Source organism: Peromyscus californicus, unplaced genomic scaffold, assembly GCF_007827085.1.
Source record: "Peromyscus californicus insignis strain IS unplaced genomic scaffold, ASM782708v3 Scaffold_11__1_contigs__length_118956290, whole genome shotgun sequence".
Lineage (NCBI taxonomy): Eukaryota > Metazoa > Chordata > Mammalia > Rodentia > Cricetidae > Peromyscus > Peromyscus californicus.
In genome coordinates this window covers 31,718,868-31,741,727 of record NW_026294402.1, presented here as the reverse complement: position 1 = coordinate 31,741,727, position 22,860 = coordinate 31,718,868, and the positions used below count along the sequence as shown (strand labels likewise).

Sequence of the window (22,860 nt, the reverse complement as noted above, 5' to 3'; positions counted from 1 at the left end):
CCTTTTGGAATTCTCTCTGGTCTGCCCTTGCTTACTATGGCTAACAACAACCCACACAGAGTCTGGCCACGAAGACAAACCTTGATAATTTTCCAGACAGAGGAGACAGGCTCTCTCACTCTCCTCTCTCCTAGGCTCCTGTGCAAAGGATAACCTGGGTCTCAGTGCCCATCATGTCGAGATGGACCCAAGGCAAGCCCAAGGGTCTTCTGAGGCAGGTCAGGATCGGAGAGAAGTGCAGGCCTTGAAGCCAAGGTGATCGATCTCTCTGCCTAGGACAAACTGTTGCTCCCTGCACTGCCGTCTCTACCCCCACTTTCCTCTCTTCTTTCCTTCCAAATGATCACCTCCCTCTACCAACCATAGCCCCTGGAGAGAAGATCTGGCCTCATTCATCCATCCCGCCTCACCCCTTAGCACCGTCCCCTGCACAGAGTTGATATGTGATAAGCATCTGTTGAATGAAACATGACTCCCACTGCTTTGCATGTGCTCTTGAGGTCCAAGCGTGCCTGCTACTTTGGAGACTCGGGTCAGGCCGGGTAGTTCTTTCTCTCCTTTCCTGAAAAGAGCAATAATAACAACAACCACACACACACACACACACACACACACACACACACACACACACACACACACACACTCCAGAGACCCACATCTTTTTTTTTTTTTAATGGCAACTCTAAAATGCCTTTAAGTTGTTGCAGATCTCAGGTATGTGGACATTTTGGAAGGTCCCGGGAAGGGGGAGACTGGTGGAGCCCCTCACCCCCCAAATGCCCTCAGGGAGAGACAGTGAGGTCTGAACACTGACTCACACAGGCTTCTAACTCACCAGCCCCCTCTGCCCAGGAGACAATTTCCATCCCTCCATGTTCTTAGGGCTTTCCTGGCCCATGCTGAACAGTGCTGTATCAGCAACCAGCCTGTGAGTATGTGTTTCTAAATATTTCAGGGCATCCACTGCAGCTCAGCATCTCTCTGGGCGTTCTGTTTCCTGGGGTGGCACTGCCAGGCTGTCTCCACTTACAAACTATGGTCTAGTTCAAGGAGAAATCTTGATGCCTTAAGGGGGCAGTTCATTTACTGGTGATGGGGTGCAGTGGAACAGACCTGTAAAACACATACACACACACACACACACACACAGAGAGAGAGAGAGAGAGAGAGAGAGAGAGAGAGAGAGAGAGAGAGAGAGAGAGAGAGACACCCCTACCTCCTGGCCTGTCTCCTCCTATGTAAGGGGCATTCTGGCTCTATATACTGGTGACTCTATATTGAGACAAAACTAAAGAAAGTACTGATCACAGTATTCACCTAAGAAAACCAGGAAGTCATTAATGCTTTCCTGTTCTTTCCCTTCTCCAAAACCTGCATGCACATCATCACCTCTGGACTAGTCTTGAAGAGGGCAGATGGCCCATGTCCCTTGCTACCATTAGGGGGTGTGATGAGCACACTTGGGAGGGTAAGCCTGGGGCTTGGAGACCCTGAGCATGGAAGTTGGGGGTGGATGGGCTTCCGGCCTAGGAGGAATGCTGATGGACAGTTCTTCTGAATGCCTGGGAAGGGTTGAGCAAGAAGTGCCCTTGTCGAAGTGGGAGAGATGAGGTAGGCCGTCCACCAGCCAAGCTACCCACTGCCTCCTCCTTGCCAACCAGGTCTGAGTTGAGGCTGAGCAAAGCATCCCTGCGGGGTACAGATTGTTTTACATATCATTTGAATATTACTTCTTTGGAGTCAAAATAGCACAGCAAACCCCTCTCTACCCAGCCCCCTCCCATAGTTCTGATCTGTTCCCCGGAAGAACCGCCAGTCCCTGCACATCCCCTCCAATCCAGGTGTTCCAGGTGGAAAAACAAACAACAAAGTGGAGCTCCGTTAGTTCCCTGGGCTGTCTGTACTCTGTACTAACGGCGCGGCCCCTTTTCTTCTGCCCACAGATCCTCCATGTGAATCAATCCCATGATGCAACATGCCTCCCCAGCCCCAGCTCTGACAATGATGGCCACGCAGAATGTCCCTCCCCCACCCTACCAGGACAGCCCCCAGGTGAGTGTGCCAGGGAAGAGTGGGGAGGTGTAGTAGCCTTGGAAATCCAATGTTGAGGGTGGAACTGGGATACTCCAGGGCCCCCGGCAGGCCTGCCTCAGCTTTATAGCCTGTCAGCCCCTGGGGAGGCTTCTCTGGAGAGTCCGGTCTGGTGAATACGGATCCTTGGAGAGTCATTGGACTTGACAAAACACCAGACTCAGACACTGCCTGGGTTAATTGTGTCACCAGGACCGTAGTCTGGAGTTGTGATCATAGACCTGTCTGCCACTCTACCCTGCAGACATTGAAAAGAACAGCTAAAGCCCTTAGTCCTGCTCAGGGCAAAATTCACACTGGACGCCATGTGCACAGTCCGCCTGTGAGGGTTAGGAGACTTCCCACTTACCCCACTACCAGACCTCCCTTCCCCAGTGCCCGGCTACCTGCTTGGTAGAAGAATCTCTTGGGGGCTCTTCTGGGCTCCTGCTTAGAAAAAGCAGGCTTCTTGGTCCATGACTTCAATTCCCCTCCCCCAGCTCCCATCGCCCATCATTACCTCAGCTCCGTGTTCTTCTGAGACTCCTTCCCTAGCTGGAAAACCTGTGACCTTCAGCAGCAGTGTCTCCCCAGTACTTTGGTTCCCTCTGGGTTTTTCTTTTGTCCCCCCCACACACACCCCACATACACCGGCTGGAAGCGTCTAGCTTGTGTGGATTGGGCTGCTGCAGACCGTGAGACCCTGTCCCTTCTTGTCTCTACTTTTGGTGCCTCCCACCAGCCCCTGAGTCTCCAAAAGCCTGAGTTCTAGGGCTGTACTTTCACAGGTGAGTCCCTCCTTTTGGCCTTTACCTGGTGTTCTCCTCCTTTCTCTAGGAGGAAGTCTGGCCAGTCCAATAATTACCTATTGGGCACGTGTCTTGCAAACCGCACCCTTTAGAATGTTCGCTTGGCATTTAACCAAGGGAAGCCCTACTGTGCATCAATCCACCTTCTTCGCAGCGATCATCCTCTGACTTTCTCCATCCCTTACACACCAGCATTTCAAACATAAACATCCTCTCGGACCACATGGAAACGAGTATTCAGACGTGGAGACAGGGCATGGGACTTTGTTCACATTAGGACCTATGGCCTCCTGATGCCTCAGCTTAGTGTAAGCCCAGAGGAGCTGTCCTGTACACAATATCACTCCCAACTTCTGGGAAGTGGCCAGATGATGTGAGGCCACTTTGCTGACCATTTTGACTCCTCTCCCCAAAAGTACAAAAACCTCATCATTCAGTGACCTCCCAGCACATGTCCTTGAGTCTCCAGGCTCGCCCTACCCGGGATCTTTCATGTTCCTTCTCTGAATCTCTTCAACTTTAGGAGATGGGATGAGGATGGAGGCTACAGAAGAAGAGTTAAGGCAGCGATGGAGTGGGCAGAAGGCACCAGGGGGTAGGATTTCCAAACAGAGGCTCCAGCAGCTTCCGGTTCATGGAAGAAAAGCTGCTCTCTCTGGTCCTGCGGTATTGGCCTTTGGAGTCAGATGGCCCCAGAGGTCCCTTCCCAGTCTTTAGGGCCAGGGTGGCTCTCCCACATAAGCTTGGCCACTAGCATTCCATGCAGCTAGTCCCCCTGCCTTTCCCCCCTCTCAGCTTTCAAGAGCTAACTCCAGCTTCTCAGGGGAAAACTCTGCTCTATTTCCCTTGTAATGTCATTATCCTAGAGAAGCAGCTGCTCTCTGACACGGTGTCTTCGGGAAAGCCTGGCCTTCTGATAGGACCGTGGGTCAGGCACACAGGGGACTCATCTTAAATGGGGACTCTCAGGAAACGAGACCCACTCTTTCTCTACCCCTTCAGGTCTAATCCTGTGACATGACTCTATGTCACCTCCCCGGAAACCCAGTTTCTTTCACAGGCAGGGAATGGACAGTCTCTGATATGGAGTCCCCAAAATGAGAAAGGGAACGAGAAGCAGAGCCGCTCCTCGGAGACCCATGCAATCGTTTTAATAATGTTCCCGTTGTGCTAAGGGCTAGCAATACTGAGCGTAATCTATTCAAATGCACAGGAGAATGTCACTTTGGAAAATTAGGAATCTGCATTAAAAAATTCCCAAGCCCCGGACCTTCTTTATAATAAATTAGAATTTTCTTCCTAGGCAAGTTCTTAACTTGGCAATTTTCATTTTGAAGTTTGGGGAATAAAGTTATTAAAAATGAGGAAGACTTTTTTTTATTCCTTTCCCATTTTAGTAGAGAAGCATTAATGGTTATGGCCCCATGCTATTTGGGCATAAGCCAGAGTGGTATGATGGCTAAGTGGCCTCTAGCCTCTCTGGGCTGTTTGAGCTTGTCTGGGGGAAACTCTGTGACTTCTCATAAGGACATCATCATCCTGTTTATTATGCTCCGAAGACTGATTGTATATTTAGAAATTGTGAAAACAACAACCCAGTAGAACCCTTCCAGCAGACTACTTACTTCCTCCTTCCCGTGGCTTTCTGTGGAATTCTGTTGAAGCAGCAGTGCCCTCTGCTGCAGAACCACGATACCTCAGACTCTGGTTTCTCTTTAGATCACTCTTTAGTATATTTTTGTCTTTAAAAAACACACACACACACACACCTCAATTCCAATGTGCTGTGCCTATGCCCTTGATCCAGACCCTCGTTTTATGCACTGAGGAGACAGGGGTGGATTGTTCAAACTCAGAATTCTATAAGGATTGGTTAATGAAAATGTTGTCTATAGGGAGCCTGGATATGAAGGAGATGTATGGAACCTCAGTTCAATGCATCAGGTTGATTCCTCTATATCACCCTCTTTTCTATTCATATGCAACTCTGTCACAGTGGGTGGGCCTGGCCATCACAGTCCCTGGGATTGTCACAGCCTCCACTGCTACTCCAGAATTGCTGCCAGCTCTAATGGCATTCTCAAAGTCATGTGCCTTTATTATGTATTCATAAAATGCCACCAAATGTCACTCTGGTCTCCTTTCTAGAATTCTCCTGGTGTCAACCACCCTGTGGCTCCTTCTAGTCATATGCCCTTCATTCGTATCTCTCTTTGCACCTCGGAAATACCTTGAAGTCTTCCTGTTTCTTGTCAGACAGCATATGCACATGCAGCATCTTCCACCGTGCCAATTCTCCCTTCTGTAGCTCCACCAGCAATCCCAGGAAACGGATTTGCCAGTGAGGGCAACACCGTCTCCACCCTTACCAAGCCCCAGGAAACACAAGGCAGCAAGCTCCACCCTACTCTTCCTCAAACATAGGCACATGCCTACTGTTCCAAAAATGTTCTTGGTTTACAGGCAAGACATATATTTAAATCATCTGGTCTACTGGTGTAGATATTCAATGTTTAATAGTCTCTGTCTGCACTTCCCCAGCAACCCCCTGCTTGAACATTTGACCAGGACGCAGAAATCTTAATGGATCCTTCCTTTTTCAGCCCTGGTGGATGTGGCACTCAGTGGGTCAGGAGATTAGGGATAAATGGATAGACAGGTAGCTGGGAGCTGACACTGAATGGCAGCACTTGCTCTGAAAGAGACGTTGGCACTTTACTCAGGACTGGCTTCCTCGTTCATCAGAGAGCATACGATGGTAAAATGAGAACTCAGCTTTCGGGCTCCGCCGGGGAAGCTCCCTTCAGAAGGAAGCCCTTTGATGAAACAGAGTCCCACTGCTTTATCCCCCTGCAAAGAGTAAAGAGAATGGTGTCAGAGACACAGGAAACTGCACTCCTAGATCCAGGGTCCGAGTGGTGCTTTCCCACCTTCCCGCAAGGAGGAAGGTAAGGCTAGCCAGAGACCGGGCTGCACAGCGTTCTCTCTTGCCCCACTACCCCTACTTCCCCTCTCTATCCTAGCCCTGATGCTCCAAGCAGAACCAGGGGTGCATCAGGCCTGGGGAAGCTGGCTGGGCTTTGATCAGTCATTAGGATCCCCATGCTGGTTTCATTAACAAGGCAGAAGGGGGTGGATGGGGCCCCTGGCTGTGAATGGCCTCCATCCAGGCCATGCAGCTGTGCCGGGGCAAGCGGGTTCAAATGTTGTCACACTCCTTTACATCCCTCTCATCTCTTTAAGGCCTGGAGCCCCCTGCCTTGCCGAGGCCTCTGCTCAGCTGCCTGTGAAACACATTCACTTTGCAGCATAGAGTTAATTCATCTGCTTTGAAAGTTCCCCTAAGCCTTTTCTGTAGCTATGATTGACAGTTCCCTCTGCCCCTGGGGGCAACACCCCAGGGACCATATGGGAGACCCATCTTCCCTCGATTGGACTCATCAAAACAGATTCTTCTCTTTCTTTTATTTTGTTGTGGGCCTTTCTCCCCTTTATATTCAGTGACCTTTTTCCCTGCCTGCCTGGGCCACCCATGTCTTTAGACCTGGATTCTTCATTGCATGAAGGCAAGAGCAAACTCCAGATCTGACTGGGCTCTTTCGGCCCCTGCATAGGACATGATGGACTGGCCCCAGGACTAGAAAGCCTGTCATGAAGCATGCTCAGGACCAGCTCTAGCTTTTGCCTTTGATTAAGGTACTACCTCAGTTCCTGTAGTTCCCAGAAGTGGAGATCTTATTGTCTAACTTCTTGTCGTCAAACAGGACAAGTGCCCTAAACAGCTACAAAAATAGTTAACAGCCCAAGGATGCAAAGCCTAAAATAAATCAGGGAACAGGTGATCCAAGTCAGAGGCAGGGCTGAGGAACACTTTGCATGTGTGTCCTTTCCTGTGCCACCTTTGAAGAGATTCTGAGTCCCTGAGGACTAGCAGGAGGGGCTAGGTGAGTAAGACACCAGGACTCCTGTTGCCCTTGGAGTTGGTGGTCTGGAGAGTAGATGACTCGCCATAGCAGACATTCAGGAATCCTGGCTGTGACCCTCGCCATGCTGCTCTTTATCACGCAAATCCAGGCGAGTCATTTCGGTAACGATCTCTTCCATTCACTCACTCACCTTTTTAACAAATGTCGAGTGCTTCCTGCAGGCCTTGCCAGCTGTGTGCTCTGTGTGGGAGGTGCAGAATTAGAGTCCCCGTCCTGATGGGGGTCGTGCTTACTTCTGCCCTTCTTGCCTTGTAACCTGTGAACACTGTAGTGTGAACCTGGGGTGGGGTTTCTCCGCGTCTGCACAGCCAGGCTCTGGCTTGATTCCTCATTGCATCTTCTGCACATCTCCGTGGCCCAGATGGGATTGAACTTTAATTACTTTTTTATTAGGAACACAATAGGCATATCAGATATGTTTTTCCAGCTAAGAACACAGACACACACACAGACACACACAGACACACACACACACACACACACACACACACACACACACACAGATAGACACATGCACACAATCAGACGCTGTTAGTAGGCTCCCTAAAGGGTCTATTGGAAATCACTGGCTGGCTTGGGACTATGACAGAAGTGAAGGATCCTCTGGAAATGAATGGGAAGAGGGGAGTGATCACATCCCTCAAAACTGTACAAAGCTGAGAAGCATGAGACGGGGTTTCTATCCCTTTCCTGGCCTCTGTTACAGCTTCCTGTCAATGATACCCCAGGTATGCAGTTGTGAGGGGGGTTGGGGGGGGCAGCAACTGATAAGATGCAACTTTGTAAACCACTGCCTACAAAGCCGTGTGTCATTATTTAATTAGCCAAAATACGCTCTCCCCCCCCCTCCCCGCCATTTCACAGCATCCTAACTCTTCTGTGGACTTGTCTGGCTAGCTGACCCAGGGATCCTGGTGGAGGAGACTCAGGCCTTTGTCCCAGTACACACACACACACACACACACACACACACACACACACACACACACACCACCAGGTGGCCAGATGCTGCCCTGATTCCGTCGCTGCTTCCCCTTCCTAGGGCAACTGCAGATATTTTGAGGAGCTCTCTGTAGCATCTTGTTTGTCCAGAGCCTTTTACCTATCACTTACTCATTCTATCCATCATTAAGTCATTTAACAACATGTTAGAGCTGGGCAACCCATTCACCCATGGAGATGCCTCCAAAGTGCACAGATGTTGAGGCAGAGACCAAGGCTACCTGATCCTGTGGAGTAGGGAGACAAGAATGGATTCTTGGGAAAGTTAGGACTCCAGTTCTAGAAAAGGAGTGGAGATGCTTCCAACAGAGGCAGCCGTGAGAATCATCAGCCATGTGTGGGCAGCTCGGAGCATTGGGGTGTGAGGGGGCGAGAGCATGGAGAAGAGTGCCGGTCCCCCTTGCTGGGGTTCAATGAACAAGCCCCAGCTTTGAGCACTCTGAGACCATTGTTTCCCTCTCCAACACTGGCCATGCCCGATGCTGCCTCCCACCTGTTCTGCCCAAAGCTGATATTTACCAAATGGCTTCCAGCAATGACCCTCTCTCAGACAGGACTTTGGGACTTTCTTCTGGGTGCTAGGAAAATGAACTCATGCTGGCTTTTTCCTACACCAGAGGGAGTGCCAGTTGCTGGCTGAAACCTTTGAAGCCCTTGGTGGGCCAGACCCACCCAGAATCTCTCCTTTAGGACTGCTCATCCTGACTTTCTCCTGTCAGGTCTAGGACTCGGGAGGGGGTGGGGAATGTCTTAGAAGTGTCTGTGCTGAGAAGGTACAGATATGGGTCAATCAAGGCTTATAGCAAGCAACCTGAAAGAGATACATGACCGAAGACTCATAAGAACAATACTGTATGTGGCAAGGAAACCCAAGAAATGTGGACCCTGGGACCTCTCAGAAGAGTATGGCAGAGGAGGGGCATGGATTCAGAGAAGATGGGCAAAAGAAAGCGTCAACAGTGCTTAGCGGCCCAAGACTGTACCTCCTGGTTAAATCACTTGCCTAGCATTCACAAGGCCCTGTGTTCCATGCCCAGCACTGCAAATAATCCCAGAAAGTGTTGTGAAGCAGTTAGCTGAGCACCCACTCTTTGCCAAGTTTCTGTGTGGCCTCCTGGTAGAAATGGGGAGAGAGAGTATTCACTCTGTTCAACTGGGAGGGCAACTGGGACTCATCGGAACTGAGTCACCTGCTCAAGGGGACAGCTGATGATTGGTAGTGTCTGTTTCTGTCATCCTGTTCATGCCCCTACTTCCTGTTCCTAAGCCCATACTTGCCCCACTTCCCTGGGAGTATTACAGAGTCAGTTCTTTTGGCAGAGGCACCCCAATGTCACGGTACCTCAGGGCAGACCCACAGAGGAGAACAGAGGCGGCCAGCTAGTGGGGTGCATGATTTAAGATACGAAAATTATATTAACAGCAAATGCCATGCGAGGCTTATTAAGTTCCAGCTGCTTTGCCATGCATTATCTCATTTCATTCTAACAACCTTTAACCATAGGTATAAAGAAGTATTCCCATTTTATAGACAGGGATCAGAAAGGTTGAAGAATTTGCCCAAGTCTCACAGGCAGACAGAACCAGATGTAAAGGAGATGCCCACCTCGGCACATCCTGCCGAGATCCATTAGCTCCAGATCTTGGCAGAGTGCCCATTGCTCCAATCAGCATGTGGTCAGAGACTGTAGGCTTCCCTGTTATGACCTAAGGCATTGGGGGTCAGCTAGAAAGGTAGCAGTGCATGATGGGAAGTTCTAGCGGCTCCGCACCAGTCACTCCTACATTCCATAGAGTTTGGATGGCCACTGTGTTGGATAGTGGGACTACAATATGAACAGGCAAGACCTGGCCACTGCCATCACGCATCCTCCAGTCTGACAGGAGAGTGAGACAAGCTGGCAGATGATTGAAACCGTGCTACCAGGCCATGCAAGCACAGAGCAGGTGTCCTGTCCACTCCGGGATGTCTCTGTCAGCACCACAAAGGGACAGCTGCCCTCTCAGCAGGGATGGAGGTAGGAAACATCACTCCTGTTCCTTGGATAAAGCATCACAAGGGAAAGTTACATATGCAAAGTTGGCCAGCAGTCAGCTCAAGGGTGGGATTCAAAACTACTTTTATGTGATGCCAGGACCCCTGCTCTCCCCCTGTGCACAGTGGCTTTCTAGCATGCTAGGAAGACTTCGCTGCGGTTCTCTACTCAAGGCTACCCGCTTCCACCTCTGTGAGTATCAGAGCAGAATTCCCAGTGGATGCTGGTAAGAAATAGCAGTTGACTGCAATTTGGAGCTCAGGGTTGAAGCCCCTAGCCTTCAACATTTTTGTCTAGCTCAGGGTCTCTGGGGGACCCATCCCTCTGTGACCTCCAAGAGAAAAATCAACACAGCACTAGGCTACTTCGGGCCAATAAGCCCTCCACACTTCTCTGCTTAGGTCCCACCTGTCAGAAGTGTTTTCAGCACAATCATTGTTGGGGGAATTGACTTGAAATTCTGTGTGAGAGGATTGTTAAGTGACAGACACAGACAATAGAGTCTCCAGGAGTTTCTTCAGCTGCATGGATGTCTGTTTTCTTGTCTGTAAAATGGGCTGAGGACCTGCACAGGATTGCCGTTCAGCATGAAAGCCTGCTGCACCCTTTTATTATTCAGGTAGATGCTGATGGGCGTTGGCTGCTCCCCCTACAACCAGAGAAGGAGGGTGCTTAACGTAACAGTGTCACTAGTACTAGTGAGGGCAGCGAGAGCGGCACTTTCCGACCTCTCTTACCTCCACCCAGAAATGCTGCTACTCATCTTGGTATGAAGCAAGACTGCCAGAATGGTTGGATCTCTTAGCTCCCCTAGATACTGTACATCTATTCATGTATTTCGTGAGCCTCAACTCTTCTCATTTATAGGAGGGAGAGAGGAAATGTCACTTGAGAACTGGGACAAGGGAGCTGAAGAGATGGCTCAGAGGCTATCTTTTTCTATTCCAGAGGAGCTAGGTTTGATTCCCATCACCCACATGGCAGCTCACAACTGTCTGTAACTCCAGTTCCAGGATGTCTGACACCCTTCCTCTTCTGGTCTCTGTGGACACCAGGCATGCATGTGGTACACAAACATCCAACACATACCAAAAGGAAGGAGGAGGAGGAGGAAGGGGAGGGGAAGGGGGAGAAGGAGAAAGAGAATAATTGGGACAGGGGTCCTTGATCTCTGGGATTTGGGCTGGGCTGGTTCCATCCTGGGGACACCGAGAAGCTTGGTGATTATCACATCCAAGAAAGGGGAGCAGGCAGGTTCTGGCCCCAGAGACTTCACTCCAAGAAGGACCCACAGCCAAGACAAGAGGCAAGAATCACATAGATGGGCCTCCCCAGAGCCAACACTGTCTTGCCCTGTCCACTAGACGTGATCTTGTCCTCTTGATTACTCCTCCCAGTTTGTGGAGTAGGTGTTTCTCCTGCGTTAGGAAGTACAATAATGTAAGGAAACTTGCAGCAAAACGTGTCGCTGAGAACCCTGGGCCTGGTTCATGCTGCTTCATTTGCTAAGGCCTGTTCTGATCTCCTAGTCTGCTCTCAGGCATTACTTAACTGCCTTCCTCCTCCTCTGTACCCTAGCTTCTTCTACTTTTAAAGGGACCGTGGTGCCTATTTGCGTTAGTGCCATCCCCCACCTCGTCCGCAGTGAGCCACACGGGTAGAATTTTCCTTAAAGGAAATGCCACGCCGGGGTCTGGAGTGGCCGTTTGAGACCAGCTGTGAATGTACTGAATGGCCTTGTGGATGTGTTAAGACTAGTTTCTTCCCGTGTCAGACCAAGGAGAATGGAAGGAAGTCACTTCGGGAGTACCCTGGAATTAGTGGTGTGCTGGTTAATAACTAACAGTTGGCTTTGGGGGCAGGGCTTGGGGAGGAGGGTTCAGCCCTGATTTGCACTGTTCACCAGTTTCCTTGCTGTAAGTGCTCCCACTGTGGCCAATTTCAAGACACCCAAACGTCAAGCAGTTTGCAAAATTCCCGGAAACTTCAACCATCGGTTTTCACAGGCGGTTCCGTGAGGCCATTTAACAGCCTTGCCCTGCCCAGGTTCACCCAGCTCCTTCCCCTGCCTCCACTCTTTAGACTTTGCTGCCCCTAAAATGGATGTCAAATTACCCCCATATCCCTGTAGGGTCTCTGACCTTGTGAACAGTGGCTGCTCCTTTTAGAATTCCGGGTCTTTGGAAATGGCTAGCAAAAGAAACCTGTTTGGAAATAAACATTCATCCTCCAAACCCGAAAGAAATGCAGACTTGGCTGGATTGGCCCCCATGAGCCACATAAATTTGAGTCATCCTCCTTCTCAAACCAGCTCTGATCTCTCCCACCCTCTAACAGCCTCTCAGGGTCTCTCGGGAGGTCTGCAAATGACCGATTTTGATTTAATTTTTATTCTAAGCATTCATCTTTATCCCATCAGGGCCTTGGCACTGCCTTTCCCCAGTCAGGCAGAGGAGCACCTCCCTCACCCTTCTCTGTTCTAGAAACTCATCTTAGTAGAGGCCTCTGTGGATTCCTTCAAGGACACCAGACAATTTACGTAGTGGGCACAGCAGAGGGTCCCAGTGCATTGATATTTTGCCCTCCGAGGAGCTGTGCTGATGTAGTTGTGCTTGCTTTATGACTAGAGTACCTTCTACAACTCTCGTCTTTCATTACACTCCCCTCATTCAGATATTGAAAGGGGATCTCATGGCTCCCCACTTCCCCTGCTTACCAAACCATGCTTACACAGTCTAGGTTCCTTCAGGTACCCTTCACCAACAAACTACAGAATCCCTTCACCATGCCGGACAGCTGTCCTCTGAATGTGCTTTCATGGACTTGTTTAACCCGAGGGCAAACAGGATCCTGACCCGCTCTCTCTGTGCACTTGGTTTCATTACTGCATCCTCACACAGCATTACTTCATGTTGGGATTTGCTTGTTTAATCTGAGGGGAAACAGGATCCTGACCCGCTCACTCTTGGTTTCATTACTGCATCCTCATATAGCATTACTTCATGTTGAGATTTGCTTGTTTGTTGCGCACAGATACATTACACCTTGGCTATATCGAGCTAGCCATCAGCTAATGCATTGATACTAACCCTGTATCCCCTGTTCTGCACTTACATTATTGATTGTGTTTTATTTTTAGAAATGTTCAATTTTAACTTATTAGATGAAAAATAATCTTATTAGATTTGCCCTATTGTCCAAATCCATAAAGACCTTTTGGGTCCAAGTTTCTCATCATTCACAAATTTGTTGAGCATTTCCTCAGACAGCCTTTACATCACCAAGAAAAATCTTTAAAAAAATAAATAAATAAAAGATAACCAGAAGAAAGAAGCATGTGGCCTTTGCCTAGAAACTTCCCAGATGCTGACATCTGTCCTTTAATTGTTGTCTGTGAGGTACTGTTCACAGTCCATGCAATTGTCCACCAGGCCACATACGGTGGGAGATGCGTTATCCAGGAGAATTACACTGTATTTTCCTAATCTGCCAGTTTAATGATCTTGCCAAATTCTCCATGCTGCTGAGCGCTGCTCTTTGTAAGCCCAGAGCGTAGCGCAGTGCCTCTTATGTGGCAGGAATTCTGGAAGCACCTACAGACATGCCCATTAGTGGGTGAGGGATGAGAGAATCCAGCCCAGATCAGTGTGAAGAGGACCACCGTTTTCACTGTGTCCTTGTTCTGCGTCGTGAGGTCTAGTACAATATTTGTACCACCAATCCTGAATGCATACTGATGAGAAAACAGGAACTTAGGCAATTGAAGGGATTTGTCTGAGGTCAAAGGCTAATAAAGGGACAAGCAATTGTCTACTGGCTTCGAGGCACTGTGTGTTCTACCAAGCCTGTTCTGCCATGAGTTTGCATGTGTAGCCCATAGTGGGCAGGGATGGCAAAAATGATACGGTATAGTAAAACACAGATACTTTTTACAGCTTCTCATTTATCCTCTGCCATTCATTAATCCACAGATTCAACATGTATTTAGTACCTTCTAGTGATAGAATACAACTGTTAGGAGCCCTCCTTGAGTTTTAGAGAGGAGTGTGGAGAAAACAATCAAATATACATATAGCTTACGGTCATGGTGAGGATATCCAGGAAGAATAAAGTAAGGGGCCAGTAGGGTGAGGGGGGCTAGATTTGTCTTTAAAAGGTGGCACTGAGCAGAGATATAAGTAGGAAAAACAAGATCTGCTGATGTCCTGGGGATATCCACATGGCAATCATGTGCTGTATTCACAAAATACTTCTTCTCCTATAAAGCGCAGACATAGATCCTATTATGAACCCCCAAGCTGTGAAATACCTGATTCTGAATATTCATTCATTTGTTCATTGACTCTTTCTCTTGACAGATGTTTTTTGTCAAACCTCAGTCATTTTTATTTAAGTGTGGTCAATTGAGTTCGATGTGGTAGTGAATAAGGCATTAGAGGCGGAGACAGATGGATGTTCTGCCCAAGAACAGTGTGATAAGGGCTTGTCATGGTGTCAGGGATAGGCAGATGGAGGAGAACAATACAGATGTGTTGACACGGCCCCATTTTAGGAGTCTAACTAAGAGAATATAATACAAAAGAATTAAATCCTGTTATAATTTTTCAAAAATTTTAGAGATATTAGACCATTTCTTTACATGATATTTAGTCAGAAAATTCAATATATTATATTAAAAGGAATTGGTATAGTTGGTGTAAAAATTGTTGGCCTTGGGACACCTTCAAAACCCTATGACATTCTATGAGAACTGCTTCTCTACAGTTGTTGCTATGACCAAGAGCAGACATCGGTTCATTGTCCATTACAAACCTCATCGTCAGGTGGCCATATAAGCCAGATTTGGAGAGCCATTCATTCAGCTGTCAAAACTACTAGAAGAATTACCTCTTGGCTTGCATTAAAAGGGAAAAATAAAACTGTCCAAATGAAAAATATTCAGCCTCTTTTTCCCTGCTTTTTAAAGTTATCTAATCAAACTCATTACTATTCAAAAGACTCATAAACAGGAGCTGAAGAGGTGGCTCAGTGGTTAACAGCACTTGGTACTCTTGCAGAGAACTTGGGTTCTGTTCCCAGCACACACATGGTGGCTCACAACCATCTTTGACTCCAGTTTCAGGGGACCCACTGCCATATTCAGACATGCACGTGGCAAACATGCATACATACACTCATACACAAAACCACTCAGACACAAAAGATAAACATAACTTAATAATTTATTATATTGTGGTTTGAGGTTTTTGTTTGTTTGTTTTCACTCCTGGGCTAAGATCCCAGCATTTGCAGTAAGAACTATTTCTCAGGTTAAGACACAGTAACTACACCTGTCATCCCAGTATTTGGGAAATGGAGACAGGAAGTTTACTCGTTCAAGATGAGCCTCAGCAGCAGATCAAGTTTTAAGCTTGGGCTACAAGAGACCCTGTCTCAGTAAAATAAAATAATTTCTGTTTTCAAAGTGTGTTAGGCATCCATTCTCTGGTTACTAAGTTGATTTCTAGAACATACTCCTTTAAAGAAAACGAGAAGACTGCTTTACTGTCTGCTGCACAAATGCATAAGGATGCACATCACGTACGTCCGGCTCTGTTGCCCACACTCTCTCCTCCAGGGACAGCACAGACCAAGGAAGTCCTCTCACTCCGCCTAATCTGCCTTCCTCTTTCTTCTCTCTGCAGATGACAGCAACCACCCAGCCACCTTCCAAGGCCCAGGCTGTCCACATCTCAGCACCCTCAGCTACTGCCAGCACGCCTGTGCCCAGTGCCCCCATTGATCCCCAGGCCCAGCTGGAGGCTGATAAGCGAGCTGTGTACAGGTAGGGGACTCTCCAGCCAGGCTTAGGTGAGATAGGAGAATGCCGGTCATCAACAGTGATGGCCAACAGCAGCTTGCCTGAGCATCCCTTGATTCCGAATCCACTTACCTCCTAAGCTGGCCACTGCTGGTTTGCTTCAGCTTGCAGGAACTATCTGTGAGAGATAGGAAAGGCTGGGCAGTGTCAGCCATGAAGACTCCCTTCCCATCTCAGGTGGGAAGATGGGCCCTACTGAACATCAGAAACCCTCAGTTCAGCTAACCAAACCCTCTCTTCTCCATGATCCTTATTACCTTCACTCCAATAATCATCTAGTTGCACCACCTACAACTTGGTAGGGAATAAACTGTGTGCATGCAAACAGGGAGAGCTTATTAAAACACATAGTCCTGGGCTGCAGGCTCGGACAGGCTGGATCAGCTGCTCAGTCAACAAGAGGGATGTGAGTTGTCTTTGTCAGCATGCCAGGTAAACTTGATGCAGCTGTCCCTTAGCCACACTCTGATCCATGCTGCCTTGCAGTAGATGTTGTGTGTGACTGTGTGGGTCCTGGTACTTCCCCAAAGTGAGAGTTTGCTGAGAGCAGGTAGCTTGTTCACCTCATTCTGCTTGCACTGTGTACCCAGGGCAGGATCCTGAATGGGAAGGGGGTGAAGCTCAGGGAAACACCCGTCTGCCTTAAGGAACTCTAGTTCTAGTGTGTGTGGTTGGGGAAGTCAGTAGAGTTATCTAAAAATGGGCCTGAATGAGATTTGTTCGTGAGGATCCCATGGTACAAAGAAAAGATACCCGATTCTGCACTTGGCGTTGAGGCTGGGCTCTGGCTCACATTCACACGTTCCCATGCACCAGCAAGTGCAGAGTACGCTGGCAGGGTATACATCACAGCGAATGCAAGTAACATGGGGATGATTCACCCAAGACAGGCAAACAGGAAGACAAATGAACAGGAAGACTGATTCCTTCCTTCCCCCACACCCCAAAGACAAAGCCTTTATGGTAATGGTGGTAATTAGTGGAGTTATTATCATTATCGGCAGCATTATTTTTAGTTACTCGGGTAAGCTGATTGCCTCTAATGCCAACACCTAGGCCCTGCAGAAAAATTAAAATAAAAGTACCTGGCCCCTGCCTGTGCAATTCCCAAGCCAGGTCCACTGCCTGTGGATGCAGAGCTCTGCCCAGAGAATTCTGGGATCTGTTCACAGTCACTGGCATTGGCAGCTCTCAGAGAGGACAAACTGGTCTCCCTGAGTGTCCTCCCTCCTTCCCTCCCTCCGTCCCTCCCTCCCCGCCTCATACTCTCCTACTGAATCATTACTATTAATATTGCAGGCACTATGTTAGACTCCTGGGAAACAGGGTGAGGTAGGAAGGTAAACACAAGTACTTGTCACCCCAGGACCCAATCGATAGGCACCACTGTATACTCAGAGCAACTGGGCAGATTTCCCTTGGGAGGCAGTGTTTGTGGCTGATCTTATTGGCTGAGCAAGAGGCTCCACCAGGTGGAGAAATGTGTAGGCTAGCCCTTCCGGGCTAAACAGAATTTGCTGTGTTACAGGGTCAGGATTAGCCAATGGTCAGAGCAACCGCGGGTGAAAAGAAAGATTTCACAGCTGCCTGTGCGTGAGCCTGGGTGCCTCTTGTAGGTGTGTGCCTTTGTTAGCATGAGCAGCTTGAGAAGGAAGAGGAAGTAAGTGACCTCTGAAAGCTACCCAATGACCTGATGGCTCAGGCTTACACTAACAGTGCTCTGTTTAGATCGCTACTCCAAATGTGGTCGATGGGCCAGCAGCATCACATTATATGGGAGCTGATTAGAAAGTCAGTGTCCCGGGGCCCACCCAAACCTCAGGATTCAACACGTAAAATTCACATGGTCTTGGGTGATTCCTGTGCATGTTAGAGGCTAATCCTAGGCATCTTTGCAGAAACATAGGGAGGGGATGTATATCAAGCACGGATCATAGAGAGTGCCTCTGATTAAGAGGATCCTTGCGGGCTGGAGAGGTGATGGCTCAGGCGTTAAAAGCACCGGCTGCTTTTCCAGAAGACTTGGGATTGATTCTCAGTACCCACATGGCAGCTCACAATAGTCTGTAGTCCAGAGTTTCCAATGCCTTCTTCTAGCTTTGAAGTGTGGGCAAAACATTAATACACATAAAATATTGAAATAAAAAAAAAATAGGTGCTCTTTGGGAGAAACCATCAGGGTGGCTAAGGTGGGTGTGCTGAGAAGACCATGCACGGTTCAAACACAGAGCCCCCGCCCCCACCCCACCAGTCTCCCTTCCATTCTCATTATTGCCTCCCTGAGTGTCACAAACACAATTACCATGGTGCATCCAATCATGGTATCTGCTAGGCATAGGAAGTTTCTGGAAACCCAGGCTTGCTCCTACCTCTCCCTGAGCTTTAGGTTCATGATAGACTCAAGCAGCATATTTAATAAGAAGAGCTAATGAGGCAGCCCGTGTGAGCACCTGGCGCCACGGCGGGCATAGAGCAGAGTTCCTCTTGACGAGGCCATCCCATCCATGGGCTCCAAGTCCCTCTCAAGATTCCAGGCTCCTGCTGCGCCCGAGCCAAGCTGCAGGAGAGGTGACCCCACTGCTCCTGAGACCTGTCCACTGTGCCACTTGAAGTCCGGACCAGATCCTCCTTCACTCAACACTTCATTCCTGCTCACCCTTTTTCTTCTCAGTGGCTAACCCAACAAGAGCCTTTAGCCTTTGTCCAAGGAAGGCTGTGGCCATCTGACCCAGTAAAAGCACTTCTAGGCGAACATGGCTGACTGGCTCCTCACAGATAGGTTGGAGCTAACACCTTTACCACTGCCCAGCTCCCTAGCTCTCCAGTCCTATTGCCTCTGGGTCCAGAGCCCCCAGAGTTGTCTCCGACATTCACACCTCTCATACTAGTACCAGCGGCCCTCTCTGCAGCCATTGCTTGGATGCCCAGCCTCCTGTAGGGTTGGTCATTTTAATGAGATTTGCCTGCCCAGGGCAGTGTGGTTGTTCCAAAGCACACCAGGGAGTCCACATTTTATGTCAATAAATACAACAAGGCCCTTTCCACCCAGATTAGTGCCCAGCACTACTTTTTTGGAAGTCTTCCTGTGGCCCCTTCCAGGATTATAGATGGAGGAAGATGGGGGAAGCTCCCTGCTACAGCCCCTGCTGACAGGCAGAGGGGCAGTGTGACAAAGGGGAGGAAGCCTGCCAGTGCCCCCAAGGTTTTATTTGTGTATAAGGATGTGTTAATGAAATGTATTGGTTCCCTTCTGATCTGGAAGCTGGGGGAGGGGGCGAGCAGAACTTGTCTTTAATTGGATCATACCAGAGCATCATCTGGGCTAATCAGCAAGGCAACCAGGAGCTCCGGCTCAGATTAATGATTTCAGCCTAATCCAAGCAGATCCCATGATTGGATGCACATCCCGGGTAATTGTGTCTGTGGCCCGGGAGCAATGAATGATGAGAGGGAATCGGAAGAGGGGAGGCCTGTGGAGTCGGAGGCTTTAGGTTTGGATGGTCCTCAGTTTCTTCAGCCCCCATCTCAACTCCGATGTCTCCTTCCGGGGAAGTTCAAATGTAACTTGGACTGTAGCACCCCACCTGCCACGCTGCTGAACGGCGGTCAGGTGTCAGGTGCAGCTTGAGACCAAGGGATTAGGAGGCAGAGCAGAGATGGGGCCAAGAGGGTGAGGTTAATCCAGCTTTCACTCCCCCTCCTCCCCTCCAGTCTCCTTCGTTCCCCTTTGAAGTGTGTGGGTTCCCATGGAAACCGTGATGTCCTGGGGAGCAGAAGAGTGGCAGGGAGCTAGGCTGGCCAGGTGCGAGTGGGGGAGGAGGGCGACTTTGTGAGCATGCTCAGCTAAGGTATTGGCTGTCTCTATGGCCGGAAGAAGCCCCCTGACAGCAGTGCCCACTGGCAGCACCGAAGTTACCTGGGATAAAGAAATGTGGGCTGGAGGCCCGAGTGGCAAGAAAATAGTCAAGCGGCTGTGCTTTGCTTCCCCATGGAAAGGCACTAGAGGGGCAGCTGCAGGGTCGGGCAGAGAGGGTGGCTTCTCTTCTCTGCCCCGCATCCCTTTGTGTCGTTACAATTAAATTAGTTGGATTAATATCTAGATTAACTTCTCTGTGCCCTCCACTTGCTAGACTGTTAACTCCGCGAGGACAGGGCTGGGTCCCCGTCTGTCTTAATCATTGCTCTGTCCCCAGCACCGTACACAAACCAGCCTTAGTTGTTGAGGCGATGAGGGTGCTAAAATACTCATGGAGGGGACTAATTAAATAGGCTAGACAGTACCCCCATAAACACACCATGGCCCTAGGTTGATGTGCTGGCAATTGGCTTGGGGGAGAATCGAGGAGCATGATTTGTAGCATTGCCAATTTCTGTGATGTAAATGTTCCTTCCATGACCCACTCAAAACAGCTACGGCAGAGTTGGAAAGATGCACAGGGACTCAGTCTTGCCAGCACAAAGTACAATCCCCATACAAGGAGCCAGGTCACAGATGCACAGTCCCCATTCACAAATGGGGACAGGGAGATAATCCTACGTCTGCAGACTCTGTGGAGTAGCCTCAGTGGCCTTGACCCTATCTTGGCTCTGTCCTCTGGGGTCTAACACTGGAATCTTGATTTTCAATGTTCTGTCTTTAATGACTTAATGCTGCAGAAAGTGCGAGGGTGGAGTGCACGCTGTGTAAGTGTGTAACTGTGTAAGTGTGTAACTGTGTAAGTGTGTAAGCACCATGGCGCTCCAACTGAACCCCAAGGCAGAGAGTTTTCTCCTTTGGGGATTCTATACAGTGCTTTTCTGTCTGCTTGTACAAGCCCGCTCTCAGCATCCACCCTTGTCCGAGAGCCTTTGCTGGCTTACCAGTGAGCGAGCTCCTTCATGGCCGCTCCAGAAGTCCTGCTTTAAACCCTTCTTGTCACCTCCTCTTTCTCTTCTCCTGTCTTAGAATCTTGGCTTTTGCATACTGTATATGTGAATCTATCTTCAAATCAGCCCCAGATCCCATGAGCCAATTATCTGGGAGCTTCCACCCAGGTGCGCCCTACCCCCTGAGATCCCGTGCCCAGTCCAGCTGTCACTCAATAAAGCAAGGTGCATTCCTAAAGCGCTATGTATATTATGCTCATTCCTGTCGCATCCAGACTGGGTTCCTCTCAAATCCACACCTGTCTGGGAAGGGAGGAAACAGGACAGTGAGCAGCATTCCGATCACTCCCATGAGACCATCCTAAAGGTCACCGAATCCCAAGCCTTGATCCTGACAGTCCCTTTAGCTGGAGGTGCAAATTCAGCCTAGCAACCCGTGCTAGGCAGGGGAAATAGAATAATGTTCTAGAAATAGATGTGGCGATAACTAACTTTGTCACCTTGGGTGAGTTAATCTCTCAGAGCCTCCATTTTCTCGACTGGAGAAAAGAAAACACTAATAGCCAGGGTAAAGTTACATTACATTAGGCAATGCCCAGTGCAGAGAGCAGCGTGTGTTCAGGGGACTGAAGGGTCGTAAGCCCTGGCCCAGCTCTGTGGCTTCGGCCTGCTCAGTCTGAAGCCTGCGGTGATGTAGGCCTCAGGGTTAGGAGCACAGCCTTGGCAGTTGGCTGCTTCACACTCTGGCTCCACAACTGGGCCCCAAGTCTTTCCGTGTCCCAGCTTCCTCATCTGTAAATGGGAGTGAACGTAATACTATCTTTTCATCAGGGCTGCCCTGAGGATTAGATTTGCACAGGCAAAGGCTTAGTAAAGAACCTGAGTGGGGGCAGGTGCTGGAGAGAGGCTCAAGAACAAGTTGCTTGCTGCTCAAACGTGGAGACCTGAGTTTGGATCAAAAAGAAAGAAAGAGAGAGAGAGAGAGAGAGAGAGAGAGAGAGAGAGAGAGAGAGAGAGGTGGTGCTCATTTGTAACCATAGTGATGGGGGTGTTTGGGCAGGTGGATCCTGGGCACTCACTGGGCAGCCAGTTTAGGCTCCAGGGTCAGTGAGAGACTCCATCTCAAAAAAAAAAAAAAAATGGTGAGAAGTGAAAGCAGAGACATCTGACATCTCCCTCTGGCTGCCTTACACATGGGAAAAATCTGCTCACACACACACACACACACACACACACACACACACACACACACATATGCACATCTGGCAGCTGGTAAGTGCTCTCTGTAGGTGCCAGCTCTGTGGGACATTTTGGGAAATTGAAGCAAGCAGGGTCAGCAGGGCTAGGAAGTAAAGGGCAGGAGCTATGATGATAAGAAGGGGGTTCCTAATCAAGTGATTCTCACAATGCTATTATTCAGTTAAGCATTTATTTAGTGTGCTGTGTGATGTAAAGCATCGTAGTGAGTCCCAGAGGCATTACAAAGAAGGAATGTGCAGAGATGGAGGAGAATGGACATAGAAAGGAGCTGAAATATAAACTCAGCCATAGTTAGGGCTCCAAAATGTACCCAGTATCTGCTCTGTGTGGGAGAGTCATGCTGCTTTTCCCAAGGGAGGCAAATCCCCAGAGAACAGCATCCACAAAGCTGCCCTTCCAGGGGCTGGGCTGGGAGATGCTAGGAAGTCAGTGTCCCTGTGAACGGGCTAGACAAGGGGGCAGGGATCCTGCTGTGACTGTCCTCTTCGGCAGCTTCCTGGCCAGTGCCCTGGGAACCGCCACTTCCTAACGATGCGTCGCTGAGGGAGTTTGTCCACCCTGTGACCAAAGAGTGTTCTGGCTACTACTAAGTGACCCCAGGGGTTAACTGTCTGTCTTCCCTGGCACTATGCTTGGTCATGTATGGAATGTGTTGGATAAGAACACAGAGAATGGCATGAGAGAAATGGAGCCATTCCAAAGAAGCAGTCGGGACCAGAGCTCTAGGCCAAGGCCTCTGAAGTACTAGGTACAAGGGACAGATGTTCCAGGCTGTGTCCTCGGCTGGGCTTTGTGGGCTGGAAGCTCTTGTGACCATTCCCTGCTCTCTGAAGTAGCTGGATTTGCTGGCAGGGAAAGGAAAATCTCAGCTATTGGCTGTCATCAGGGGTTCCAGTCTTCTGGAGCCATTTTCTGGGAAGTGACACTATGCTCTAGTTTCTCTGGTTCCAACAAAGCCTATTCTATCCCCT

At 49.2% G+C, this 22,860-nt stretch overlaps 1 protein-coding gene across 8 annotated transcripts in view; it reads left to right on the top strand.

Annotated features, from left to right (window-relative positions):
- Pknox2 (PBX/knotted 1 homeobox 2) overlaps window positions 1-22,860 on the top strand; it is a 273,676-nt gene that overhangs the window by 188,290 nt on the left and 62,526 nt on the right. For 7 of the 8 annotated variants that reach the window (XM_052756552.1, XM_052756526.1, XM_052756494.1 and 4 more), the window contains 2 exons: window positions 1,944-2,052; window positions 15,588-15,727. In XM_052756552.1, coding sequence (XP_052612512.1) covers window positions 1,966-2,052; window positions 15,588-15,727 — 227 coding nt within the window. In that variant the 5' untranslated portion in view covers window positions 1,944-1,965. The remainder of the gene's footprint in view (window positions 1-1,943; window positions 2,053-15,587; window positions 15,728-22,860) is intronic. The other variant, XM_052756546.1, reaches the window with a different exon arrangement.